The sequence below is a fragment of the Lepidochelys olivacea genome (genome assembly GCF_965140295.1).
Source record: "Lepidochelys olivacea isolate rLepOli2 genome assembly, chromosome: 1".
Taxonomy (NCBI): Eukaryota; Metazoa; Chordata; order Testudines; family Cheloniidae; genus Lepidochelys; species Lepidochelys olivacea.
The window spans coordinates 244,559,865-244,572,322 of NC_140411.1; the positions used below are offsets into that span (position 1 = coordinate 244,559,865).

The following is a 12,458-nucleotide window of genomic DNA, read 5'->3' on the forward strand; positions in this document are numbered from 1 at the left end:
ATTCCTGTCCCCTCTACCACACTGCAGGGGCAAACCTGCATTGAATTAGCTTCTCTCTGATAAGAACCCTTTCTTCATGGCTGCCTTTGGGCCTGATCCTCAGAGAGGCTGAGCACAGTCAACTCCTAGTGACAACAATGGGAGCTGAAGCTGCTCAACCCCTCCCACAATCAGGTCCTTGGTGCCTAGCCCATCTAGCCCGCGCACACAGAGGGGTCTCAGGACACAATGAATTGGCTGAGGCAAAGAAGACATTAGTGCACACATGACATATCTCAATATAATTTCTAAAACTCTATGAATTGAACAGATAAAATACTTCTGGTCTATTTTTGTTACAAAATATTAGCCATTTGGATTCTTTGCTAGGTGTGACCACACTGCTGTTCCCAAAGGAAGCTGCTCGGAAAGGATATTTACAGAAGGAAACAGATACAGACAGACAGATGCTCTCAAAAGCCTACACATAGGTAACATTTTTGTGTTTTAAAAAAGAAACATTCAGATGGGATGTGCCATGTGGTGAAGGTGTGAGACCCTGATGCCATAAAAGCTGCTGTCCCAGGTGTGGCTGCTGAAAAGCAGCCCAGACAAAATGGGCTAGAGCCTTTAGAGAATTACAAATAGAGCCCAAGAAATGTTTCTGGCAGCTCCAGGCTCCTGTCCTTAGGATGGGCTGCTAGAGCAGCGGGAGCAGCATAAGCTAAGTCAGCAAAGAAGTCAGATTTGCATTCCCCATTTCAAAGCAGAGATTCTCCCAAGTAGCAGCGCATGGCATCCAGGACTGAATTGTGTTTTAGAAGCCCCACAAACATATGACACTAATTCCAGACTGAGCCTTCTAAAAATACTCAAGTATTATAGACCAATAGCCCCAAAACACTGCAGAACATGGTAGAGTTTTTGAAGAAGGGGATTTGGAGTCAGTTAGATTCCACTTTACGACCAAACACATAAAGGGTAACAATGGATGCTGTGGAATTCCTTCTGGGATTTATGAAAATCCATATTAAAAAATACAGTAGTATTGTACAGCCGTGGCCCAAATACTCTTGTATCTGTTGCCCTGATTCTCCTCTCTCTCTCTCTCACACCAGTGTTGTCCTGGGGTAACTGCTTACTGATAATTTACACAGGTGTAAGAGAAGAATCAGGACCAGAGAGACATCTTCTGAGCTGATGTAAAGGGACAGAGCATCTTCCACTTTCTTACCCCAGAGGAGGATATTGCTTCTTGTGTGCAGGACCATTACTGTACAATGCTGTAGTGTTTGTTTAATATGCAGCAGCAAATCATCACTTCAGTTTGGCTTATCTAATTTCTGCAGCAGGCACCTGCCTGATCTCACAATCCAAAATCTCCTGCCAGTCTCACAGTCAGAAAAAACATTGTGTGTGGGTTGGTGATTTTCTTTGCGCCACTTTTCTCACAGCAAGGGGTGGATTGTTTCTTGCTTTTCCCCAGGCCTTTCGCTAAAATGTTTGTTCAATCTCTTTGTCTAATGGCACCCTTGCCAGTGATCAGGTTATGTGCAGTGGTTTCTACTTGCAGAATTATAAGTATACTGAGTGTGTGTGTGTGTCTGTCCGTTTGTGGATGGGGAGTAGTGGGCACAGGAGTACAATAGGCCAGACGGTATGTATACACATTTTAAAGTGCTTGTAACGCTCAACGAACCCAAACGAAAATAAGCAGAGGGTCTCTGGTCACAGTCCCAGAGGGCTCAACTACACAGTGGATTTTAGAGCAACCCCTTCTACTAAAGGAAAATCCTGGAATAAACCAAATAACCCTTGCCCTTCATGGAAACAGGCTGCATGCCCAGCAGTGTAGAAAACAAGAGGAGGTGGAAAGGTATGTGATTGCTACATTTGCATCCCTGACCAAATCTCCATGCCAGAAGCAGTCTTTGGTAGGTCAGGGAAGTGGACCTCTCTCACCCTACTACACCCCTTCACCCCATGTATTGGTAAATCCTAGCACTACTGATAGCTTCCTTCCGGATTCTCTGTAACTTGAAGTCTTTAAATCAAGATCTGAAGAGTTCTATAACTCAGCCTGAGGTTACAGGCCTAGTGCAGGAGCGGGTGGGTGAGGGTCTGTGGCCTGTGATGTGCATGCCAGACTAGATGATCATGATGGTCCCTTCAGACCTTAAACTGAGGAGTCCTTTATCCAGTGTTAAGGGGGGGGGGAAGGGGAGGACTCAGGAAAGCTTCCTGCTTTTTATGTTGTCTTAATTTCACCACTTAATTATTAATAACGCAAATCTCTCTTCTAGGAACTTCACACTGTTATGAATATTTTATCTAAATAATTATTTCATCAAATATTTTAAGGTGTTTTGTTGTCACTTTGTGTTAAATGTCAAATAAAATCTAATTTATTTAAACACACACAAACCTTCACTGGCTTAATGAACTCTGGGGAAAATCAGCCTTCCTTCAAGGCTGAGAGAATAAGCCTGGAGAAGGAAGAAAATTGCCAGAGATGCTAAGAGGCTGTCATCTCCCCATCAGCAGTGGGTAAAAATAAAATGCTACCAACGGCTAGCTGGCAGCGAGATGGCAAATTCCACCTGTAGGATTTCCCAGTAAGCTAAGGCCCAGTCAAACGAGATCCTGTCTATAGCTAGTTTGGAAGGGCTCACCCATTCCTCACTACAAAGCCAGATGGCATGGGAGCCAGGCTGCATTTCAGAGCCCGCTGGGGGAGAGGATAGCTGAAAGTCAGGCCATGTGAGAGCTCAGCACTGCACAGGAGCAGGACTTAAAGGTAGGGGGCAGTTTCTCAGGTGCAAGAGCTTCCTAATCTTGGGCCCTTACCAGCTTCCAGTCCCCTGCCTTGCCCCCAGACCGGGAGGGCTCATCATAAGCATCCTCTGTGTGGTGCCTGTTTGTTCTCCTTTAATCTGTATTTGGCATTAAGTATAAAAGCAGAGGCATTACATCCTGCTTCGGCCAGAAGAACAAAGCCAAGAAAGCAGCATCTGCCTGTGCGTGCACACGGGACACTCACTGAAATGGGGTGTACGTGCGTTTCAACTGTGGGGATAGACCATCAAGTGCTGCGCTTACCACCAGGCTTTTTGCCAAGCCTAGGCACTGTCCTGGGTGCCCCAGCCCAATACAGCATGTCTCCCTCCAAAGCCTGCCTGGGAATCAGGCTGACATCCCAGAGCGCGCGGTCTTTATGACCCTGATCCAGAACCTTCTTCAGCCTCATCCAACTCAAACCCTGGCTGATCACGAGTCTTTCAAGCTGAGTGTCCTGGCAGAGCCCACTGACATGTGAAAGGATGTGGGACAGCCCGACATGCAGGGCCTGACAGATCACAGCCTTTGCTTCTGCGAATAGCCCCACTGAACTCAAGGGGTTGGAGCCAACTGGGGTAAAAGCCTTCCTGTAGCTGACATGACGCTACCTGCCCTGCTGACTCAAGCGCTGTCCTCCACAATCCCCCAGCTCCAGGTGCCCGACAAGAAAACTGCTGTGTCACCAGCCAGCACCGGGCTCCCGTGTCGCAGCCGCATGTGGAGAGGAAAAATCGTCTCTCGCACACTTTTTAAAAATCTAAAATAAGGACCTAAAACTTGTTCTGCCCTGTTTTCAAATTCTAAAATGGCTCTGCTTAAGCCTCGCAAGGAGATAGAGCGAGCGAGACCAAAGCCTTTAAGCTAATTAATACCTGCTCCTCCCCACTGTGTGGGGAGATTTTTTTTCTAAAAATACAGCTCTAGCCCATTTTAAGGCCGGCTTTCTGCATGTCAGTGTGACCGATAAGCATGAGGAGCTGAGCTGTTAACTCCCTCTGGAGCGCTGATAGTTGGCTTGGGGGAAAGGGAGGGATCCCACTGTGCGCAAAGGGTGGGAGTGTGAGGACAGGACCAAATTCCCATTAGGGAGCTTTAAGCGGGGGCAACAGACTATCCAAGCAGGAGCCATGTTTAAAGCGTGGGTCCCCCAAGGCCATCAGGAGGGTGGGCTCCAAACAGTCCCCTCCGTGCAACACTGAATAGAAAGGATCAAATGAAGGGATTTTTCCATCCCAGAAGGTGAACTTAACATTTGGCTTTTTCTCAAGAGCACAAATTTCAGTGAGAAGGAGACACAAAATCAGCTGGGAGAGGACACAGCTGCGGTTGGGGCTGAGGGAGTCCTCCAGGTGTTGGCGCATACTCCTTTGTGCCAGAAAAGACCAACCTGTGTGCGTCTGTGAGCGCGCACCACAGATCCAGACAGCACTAGCTCGTTGAGAAAGCAGTCACCCCAGAAAGGTTTTGGGGGGTCTAAACTCTCCCTTCTGCGCCCCCCAGAACAACTTGGTTTTTCCTTTCCTAAGCATGCACCGAGCATACTCTACCACACAGGGGTATTTACATGTGATGAGTTCTGCTGGATCTCAGCAAAGCTCTCTTGGTACAGTGTCCCAATTTAACAACAGAAAGAGTTTTGGTGTTCAAAGTGAGGCCATCATTGGGTTCTGCCGCAGCTTGGGACAGTCTCCCCTTCTCCTGCTCACTCTCTCTCGGAACCGGCTGCTGTGAGAGGAGAAGATACCAAAGGGTGGTGAGGAGGAAGCATGTGATGAGTCTCACAAGTTCTCAGCTCCAGCTTAGCAGGCAGCAACGGCAGCAGCAGTGTTGGTGACAGCAGCTCCTCCGCCCACCCCACCTGTGCTCTACCCAAAGTCAGTGCCCTGTACGGTGAGTCTGTTCCCGCCAGAACCCGGTGAAGTTTCGTGTGATAAAATCTTGGCCGGGGACAGGTGAGGTGGAGGAGAGGGGTGAGGAAGAGAAAGAGGAGTCGAAATAGCAAACTGAAGACACAGAGCAAACAAAGCAGAGAACCAACCAGCTCGCTGGGAGAAGGGTGGCAAAGAACTATGATGGGGTCCATGGAGGAGGCATGAGTTGGAGTGAGCGGCTGGGTGGCAGGCGCAGGTGGAAGTGTGAGCTCCAGGACTGGCCGTTTCTATAAAGGGCTCTTCGCAATTACCATCATCTCAGGGGAGATGGGGAGGAGTTAAGTCTGCTCAGGTTTGGTTTTTCTTCTCTTTTACTAAAAAATAAATCCCAAACTAGATCTCTTTGTAGACAGAAAGGGTCGCGGGGAAAACCTGTGCTGTTTGGTGGTGCTGGTGGTGTGGCTACACTAGACTGCGTGAGCCACTGGAGTACCTACGCCTATGAAGCAGGGAGCTGGGGGGGCAGTACTGGTGTGGGTGGTTGTAGGGTGGTGGCGGAGGCGGAAGTGGGGGCTGATGAATGATTTTCACTGGGGTCCCTTGGAGCCCGCTGCCTGCACTGCGCAACGGGGTGGAGCTGCAGGAATCGGAGGAGACGTAGCGGGTCAAAGTCTGGTTGAGGGCCGGCTCCATACGAGCGAGGCACGGCTTGTCCAAGACAATGACTTTGACAATCTGCTGGCACTGTACAAGTGTCCCCGCCGAGGCGGGATAGGAGGGTACCAATGCTGTCTCCAGCCTCTCCTGTGGCATGTTAGGACGCGTGCTGGCCTGCGTTCCACTCTCGGGCCCCAGGACGGAGTTGTGCTGGTACGTTTGAAGCCTGTTGTGAATTGACACCTAGTTTAGAAACAGTCAAAGAAGCATTAAATGTTACAAGACATTTTCCCAGCTGCTACTACTGGCTGCCCTGAGCCCCACCATCTCTCATGCGCATCAACCATAACCCACCCAAAGCATGATCCCCAGCCACAGCTCCCTCTCCCCACACAATAGCTATCTCCCCTCCCATGCCCAAGCTAGAACTAAGGTGCCCTCTTGTTGCCATCCCATTAAAGGCAGGAGCAGCCTTTCCAAATGCAATGCAGACGTTGATTATCCGAACCTCCCGGGGCATGTGAATGAGTTCTGATAGTGGCGGTATCTGAGAATTCTCATTGTAACGAATTGCCCTTGGAGGCTGTGCCCTGGCTCCAGGCAGCAGGGCAGGTGGATTGGTGAGCCGGGTTTCAGATAATCAAGGTTGTACAGTTCTGCAAAGTGACACTGGCTGAGGCTCAGAGCGAGACTCGCGCCCGCCCCAGCTCCCTGAGCAGGAAGGTGCACAACATGATTTGCTAAGCTGTTTACAAAGGAAAAAAAGCAGAAATCTGACATATTCCAGCAAACTGCAGCTCCCGCCGATCCGTTTGATGGTTTGTAAGTGAAAGGAAATGAGTTAAAAGAAATTACCCATCTAGCTGGTACAATGATAAAAGAAAGGCATGATGAAATGGCAGCAGATTAGATAATCTCAGAGAAAATGGAGATGCTCTTCTGCTGATGCAAATTACTGGGTGATCAGAAGGAAGAGGGGAAAGGAAGAGAGGCTTCAGGGGTCTCCATGGACCTGAAGAGAGTCCCCCACGTATGGGCACCCACTGATTCCAGAGTGAAAATGGGGAGGAAGCTCAAATGTACTGGAACTCCCCGGGAAACAGGGGTCGGTAGGGCAAGAGCCAGCTCCCAGAAGTGGGTGGCTGCAGGACAATGAAGCGAGTGGGGCTCTCCTGGGAAGACTGGCTGATGGCAGAGTTCTCCCTGCCCATGGGTGTCTGCCAGGTGGTGGAGATCCCCGGGCCGGGGGAGGGAGGCTGGCTGGCCCCAGGGAGGAAGGCAGGATGGACTGGGGGGCAGGGAGGACACAAGACTCCCTCAGGGGGACTGGGTGATAGCACAGCTCCCCCTGCCAATGGATGACTCCCCCTGGGGGATGGGTGGTGGCTGGGCTTTCCCGGGGCACTGACTGGCTGTGAGGAAGGGAAGCTGCCTCCAGAACTGGGTCACTCTGAGGGGGACAGAAGTCTGACATGGGAAAAAGTGTCTGCAGGTTGCTGGTGCTTCCCCACAAGAGTAAGTGCATGGGGGACAGTGGCAGAATGTACGTCTGCCGGCAGATGGCATGACCCACTGGGAACTGGTGCCTATGAGGAATGGAGCTCTCCAGGGAAGCTGCAGGGTAACTGAGCTTCCCTCAGGAATGGGTATCTTTGAGGTGATGGAGCCTCCCCTAGGAAAGAGTGGCTGCAGGGCCTGAAGTGCTCGCAGCACCCCAACTCACTGAGGCAATAAGCTGCAGGCAAACATCAGTCCCAGTGGAAACTGGAAGCTGAGGACTGAAAGCACCTACGTCAGGAAATGGGTGTCTGCAGGGAAATGCAGCTTCCTCTTCCCCCAAAGGGGACTGAGAGCCGCAGAGGGATGGAGTGCACTATGGCAAGAGGCATCTGCCGGGGGATAGAACTGCCTTGAGAAAGGCCAGGTTGAGGGCAGCTAAGACACTCAGGGGAGATCTCCTCGGTGCTACAGCTATGCTGGGAGAACGGGCAGCTGGGAGGCAATGGGGCTCTCTGCGTAGGAAAGAGTATCTGCTAGGAACCGGCGGTCCCTGCCGAAATGTGTGCAAACCGGACAGTGGAGCTCCCTGCATAGGAAAGTGAATCTCTGGGGCAAGGTTTGCAGGGAAGGTTACTGCGGGTAAGTTCGCACTGGTGGCTGCATGGCGTTAGCAATGTCAGTGGCCTGTCCAGGCAAGTTTTTAGCTGGGTTCTCAGTTTTCCCTTAGGTAGCAGCGCGGGTTAGTCTATGGCATTCGGGAGCTTGGTCCATGAGGGATGTTGCAGTTATAAAGACGGATTGAAAATGCTTTGAAGTTTAGTTTGGATTTGAAAGTTGTATTACCCGTCCTAGCAGTAACTTTTAATTGTATCTCTGGAAATTGGTAAAATTGTCAGTCTGGCTGGGGAGGCATTGATTAAAACCTGAGAAAAGAAACAACAGAGAATGTGAGAAGAGCTGAAGTGAGAGAGAATTACTTACCTCAGCTGCTCTGTGCTCTACTTACCTCCACTGTGCTATCTGAGACCTTCTCCCCCAATTCCTTCTTGCCTTTGAAATAAAACAGACCTATCAGTGAGGAAACCTATGTCTCATGACATCAGAAGGAGCATGGCTTGAGGCTGTGGCAGCTCACAGGACTGGTGAGGTGCTGTGGAGCCTCTAGGTTCAACTCCAGCTCAGACTGATGGCAACTGACTGTTGTTATCATGTGATAACCACTTGGTGGGATAGATGAAATGAGCTGCTGACCCCAGCTCAGTTTCTTGTGGACTGGTGCCCAAATCATCACTGTGTCTGGCCTTAATTGGCAGCCGTGGCAGAGAAGCCAAGCCAGGAATGAACATAAAGCCTGTGCTACCTAGACGTGGCAGGTTGGTAGGAGGGTGTGAAAATAGCTTATAGTGCAATTGCCCATTCTTGGGATAAAGAAAGGACTTTGGTCTGTCGCTTTTCCCTCCAAGGGTTCGCTGTGGCTATTTTGCAGTTGGGGTGGCCCTCAAAGAGGCTTTTAAAGAATTTTCTGAGGTACCTGCTGAGCACTTATGCGCACCTCACTTCCACTATTTGCTGAGGGCCCAGCCCTTGCTCACAATGCTGAGCACTAGCGCCCACTGAAGTCAACGTGAATACTTGGGTGAGCGTCTGAGTAACAGCTGCACAGTCAGCCCCCAAAGGAGAGTGACCGCTAACCTGTCGGAGATGCTTGCTTGGACTGTGGTTCCATCTGAGCCCCGTTGGTCTTTAACGTAAGAGTCTTTGCCCCCTGCTGCTTCTCCAGCTCCCCTGAGAGTCAGAAGGATAACAGTGAATGGGGAGAGACAGGGACAAGAGTGAAAGTGAGACAAAGAAACAGAAGAGAAAGTCAGCCAGAAGAGAAGATGTACAAACAAGAAGGGAGAGACCGAGAGGCAAAGGAAGACAGGAGAGAAATAGGAATTAGAGATGCTGTGTATGCACATGCCAGTAAAGCCCCACGGAGGGCTAGACTCTGACACCCACATTCCCAGGGAGTAGCACCTTACTCCACGAGTGATACAGTTGACTCCAATGGGAATACTCATCCATTCAGAGATATTAAGGCCAGCAGGAACCCTCCTGATCTAGCCTGACCTGAAGAGCACAGGCCATAGAATTTCACCCAGCAAAACACAGATGGAGGTGCAGTGACTGGTCCAAGGTTACCAGCAAGCTGTGAACAGAACCCAGGTCTCCTAACTCCCAGTCCGGTACCCAGTCTACTGGGCCATGCTGCCTCTCATGGAGTAAAATTATGCAGCGCGATGAAGGTTATCAGAACCTGCTGCTTATACCAGTTCATATATACAGAATCTTCCCAGGTACTCACAGGTCATATCTGCATATGAACATACATAGGGACAATCACATGCATATTCCAACATACACCCGCATGGAAGGGATCTTCAACCCCCCAACACACGTGGACATACATACAGGATGACTGCATGGAGTCTGGATCACGCTGGAAGCCTTACATTCAATTCGTATCTGTTCTAGCTCCATCACCTCTGCTATTGACTCTTTTAGATCTTCCACAAATTTCTGCATTTCCTCTGAACCCAGAGCACAGAAGTGTAGTACCTGTTTCTTATCTGAGCCTGAAACTGGAGTCACCAGGGTGATGCCATGGGGGTAATCTGAAAACAAGGCACGAAAACAGATTGGAAGAACGAAAAACCCAGACCTAACAGCACCAGCCCTTGCTTGAGATGTGGCTGCATCACTCCCACTACAGCGCGACATTCAAGACTTTCTAGCACTGGTGCACAGGTGCAGTGCATCGTCGCACTATAGCGCAGGGCAGCATGTGGGAACCTGCACTGTTCAGGTCACAGAGCCTACGCTGTCCTATAGCACAAGAGCTGTGAGTGTACAAGGGATTGTCTCATCGTGCAGCACAGGACCTGTCTCCTGCAGCGCCGAGACACGACTGCCGCACCTCCCTTGCAGTCACGACAGTACTATGTAACTGGTATTTGCCACCGCTGCCATGTGATTGCATTTCCTCTGTAGATCCCAGCACGGCAAAAAAGGAACTCTGCACAATATGGTGCAAGCACAAATACTGCAGTCCAGTGCAGAGGCCAGCAACCTCCAGCACTGACATACCACTGCAGCAACCCCACTAAATAGCAGCACAGCATGCAGGAAACTCCAGCACTGAGAATAGTAACTGTAACGCTTCTGATATGTTCCATGTGTTCTGGGAACCCTCAGCACTGAGACATGACAGTAGGGCACTTGGTTGGAATAGGAGCAAAGGGCCTTACATTCAGGCAACAAATCTTTCTCTCACCCAGCAGGAGACAGAACAAATCCTGGCACCATTGAAGTCAATTGCAAAACTCCCATTGACTCTGGTGGGGCCAGGAATTCACTCTAGGTCTCTGTCCTAGCCAGCAGGGGGCATGGCAGGGAAGGAGACATGGGTATACAAGGGTCATAGCCTGCTTTCTGTCCCAGCCAGAAAGGGCCACCACCTATACTGACAGGCGATCCCACTGTGCAGAGAGAAGAAGTAGGACACAGGGAGACACACTCCATTCATCCAGCTTTAAAACAGACAGGCCTATTTTTCAGTGGTTTGTCCTCCGGTACTGAAACAAAACTGGATGTGGACAGTATTGGATAAGGGATGCCATTTTGAAGAGCACGCTCTGCCTCTGCTGGCATGAACTTGCACGCATGGTGTGTGCGAGGCCCTGCTGGCCAGGCCAGAGTACACCACTCCTGTCCAGTATTCAGGGAATGCGTGAGTGGCCACCCTAACCCGGATAGACTCATTTCTTTCCCACCCAATGGAAGGCATTGTAGGGCATGTGGCAGGGGAGATGCAAAGGGAGCAGAAAGCGCATAGAGAGATGAGGGCCAGTGTTCTGAGAACGAAAGTGGATGCAGAAAGGAACCAGCCAGAGACTCCAGTCTCCAGCCAGTAGGGGAGCTGCAGAAGCAGCCAAAGCAGGGACCTCCAGACATTCAGAGAATTTTCTACAGTTTTAACTGGACTTTCTCTGCCCTGTGCTGAGTGGCTGTTCGCTCCACTCTGCCCCTCCTTCAAGGTCTCTTCCCCTCAGCTTCACTCTGCATCTGCCCCTCTCACCCTCTTCTCTCCCGTTCCCATCACCCTCCCTTCCTTTCTCTTTCCATTTAGCTGATCCCCCTCCCAACGAAACCCACCCAAAGAAACAAACAATTGTGGCACTAACGTGCCCTTTGCCATCATCCCATTGTTCGCTCAGCTTGTGTGTTCTACCCGTTCCCCATCCCTGGGCCCGTCTTGTCTACTGACATTGTAAGTTCTTTGGGGGCAGGGACCATCTGCTCTGTGTTTGCCCGGCCTAGCATGATGAGGCCCCATTCTTGGTTGGTCCCTAGGCACTATGGTAACTAACATGAATAAATTCTAAATTCACTGTCCCCGCTCTGACAGTGACACCCCTCTGTGACCTTGGGCCACTTAACCTCTCAGCCTCAACCACCCTACGTGTACAAGGGGGATGTAAGTCATAGAGCCCGTACCAATCTCGCAGGGATGCTGTGAGGGTGAAATAGTGTCTGCAAAGAGCGCTGAGGATGGGCTAAGTATTATCATCATCTCCCTTCTCCACGGCATACTCCACACAGGTACCCACGAGTATCAATGAGCAACAGCAGCAGCTTGTGCAAATGCTGCCATCTCCTCCCACGCTGAACCCGGCACCATCAGTTAGGCTGAGTGTTTCTGGCACTCCTCCTCCACAGAACCAGTCTAAATAATGATAAATAATGGCTCCATTCCCAGACCATCAAGGTCAAGCCGATGAGGTTTGGCCTCGTGCCACACTTTTGTGGTTGCCGTTCCAGCAGCTGTTTTATGTCTTGGCGCCTCTGGGGTGGTGGAAGGAGGCACAGCACCTGAACAACAGTGGGGTGAAAGGCAGAGCCAGAGGCGTGACACCTGTGGGGGGGACAAGCTCTGCAGCCGCACTTGCAAAGAGTGCGCTCCATCTGGTACGGTCGCCATCTGGTGCTTGCTATGTGTGTGGTCCTGCCCATACCGCCAGTCCAGCCGGCTGCACCCCCCTCTGCTGCAGAGTGAGCCGTACCCCTCTTGTGCTCAGGGGGAGCAAGCAGACACATTCTAGCTGCCTCCTGTGCAGGTGCAATGAGAGGGATAGCGGGTAGGAGCAACTTCTCCCGGACCCACTGCCCCCATACAGCAATAATTCAGCCCTCAGTGCTCAAATCCCTGCTGATGGAAGCCTTTCCAGCTGGAGGTTCCAGAAGCAGGGACCTTCCCTCCAGCTCCACCTGCCTATCCCCTCCAGGGTGCCAGCCCACAGCAGACTTACATTCATTCTCAAAGAGATGGAACTGCATCCCCAACAAGCCAACTGACTTGCAAAATGTGTAGGTCGAGGAGCTTTTCTTCTTGGGGCAAAGCTTGAGGATCTGTCAAAGAGAAACATCAGCAGCTAAGGGCACTGGGAAAGAATGAGGCACGAACAATGCAAAATGCTTCGAGTGCGCTCCAGAAAAGCTCTGCTAACGCAGCATCAGCGTGATGAATGGTAACCCATAGGCTCTTTGTCTAGTGATTTCCCTGTCATGCCA

The 12,458-nt window shown here is 50.8% G+C and overlaps 1 protein-coding gene across 1 annotated transcript in view; it reads right to left on the reverse strand.

The window, feature by feature from the left end:
* Positions 1-266: 266 nt before the first annotated feature.
* IQSEC3 (IQ motif and Sec7 domain ArfGEF 3) overlaps positions 267-12,458 on the reverse strand; it is a 125,462-nt gene continuing 113,270 nt past the window's right edge. The window contains exons 10-14 of the mRNA XM_084637350.1: positions 12,197-12,296; positions 9,341-9,502; positions 8,538-8,630; positions 7,852-7,895; positions 267-5,588 (exon numbers count right to left, since the gene is read on the reverse strand). Of these exons, the coding sequence (XP_084493476.1) occupies positions 5,151-5,588; positions 7,852-7,895; positions 8,538-8,630; positions 9,341-9,502; positions 12,197-12,296 (837 nt within the window). The 3' untranslated portion in view covers positions 267-5,150. The remainder of the gene's footprint in view (positions 5,589-7,851; positions 7,896-8,537; positions 8,631-9,340; positions 9,503-12,196; positions 12,297-12,458) is intronic.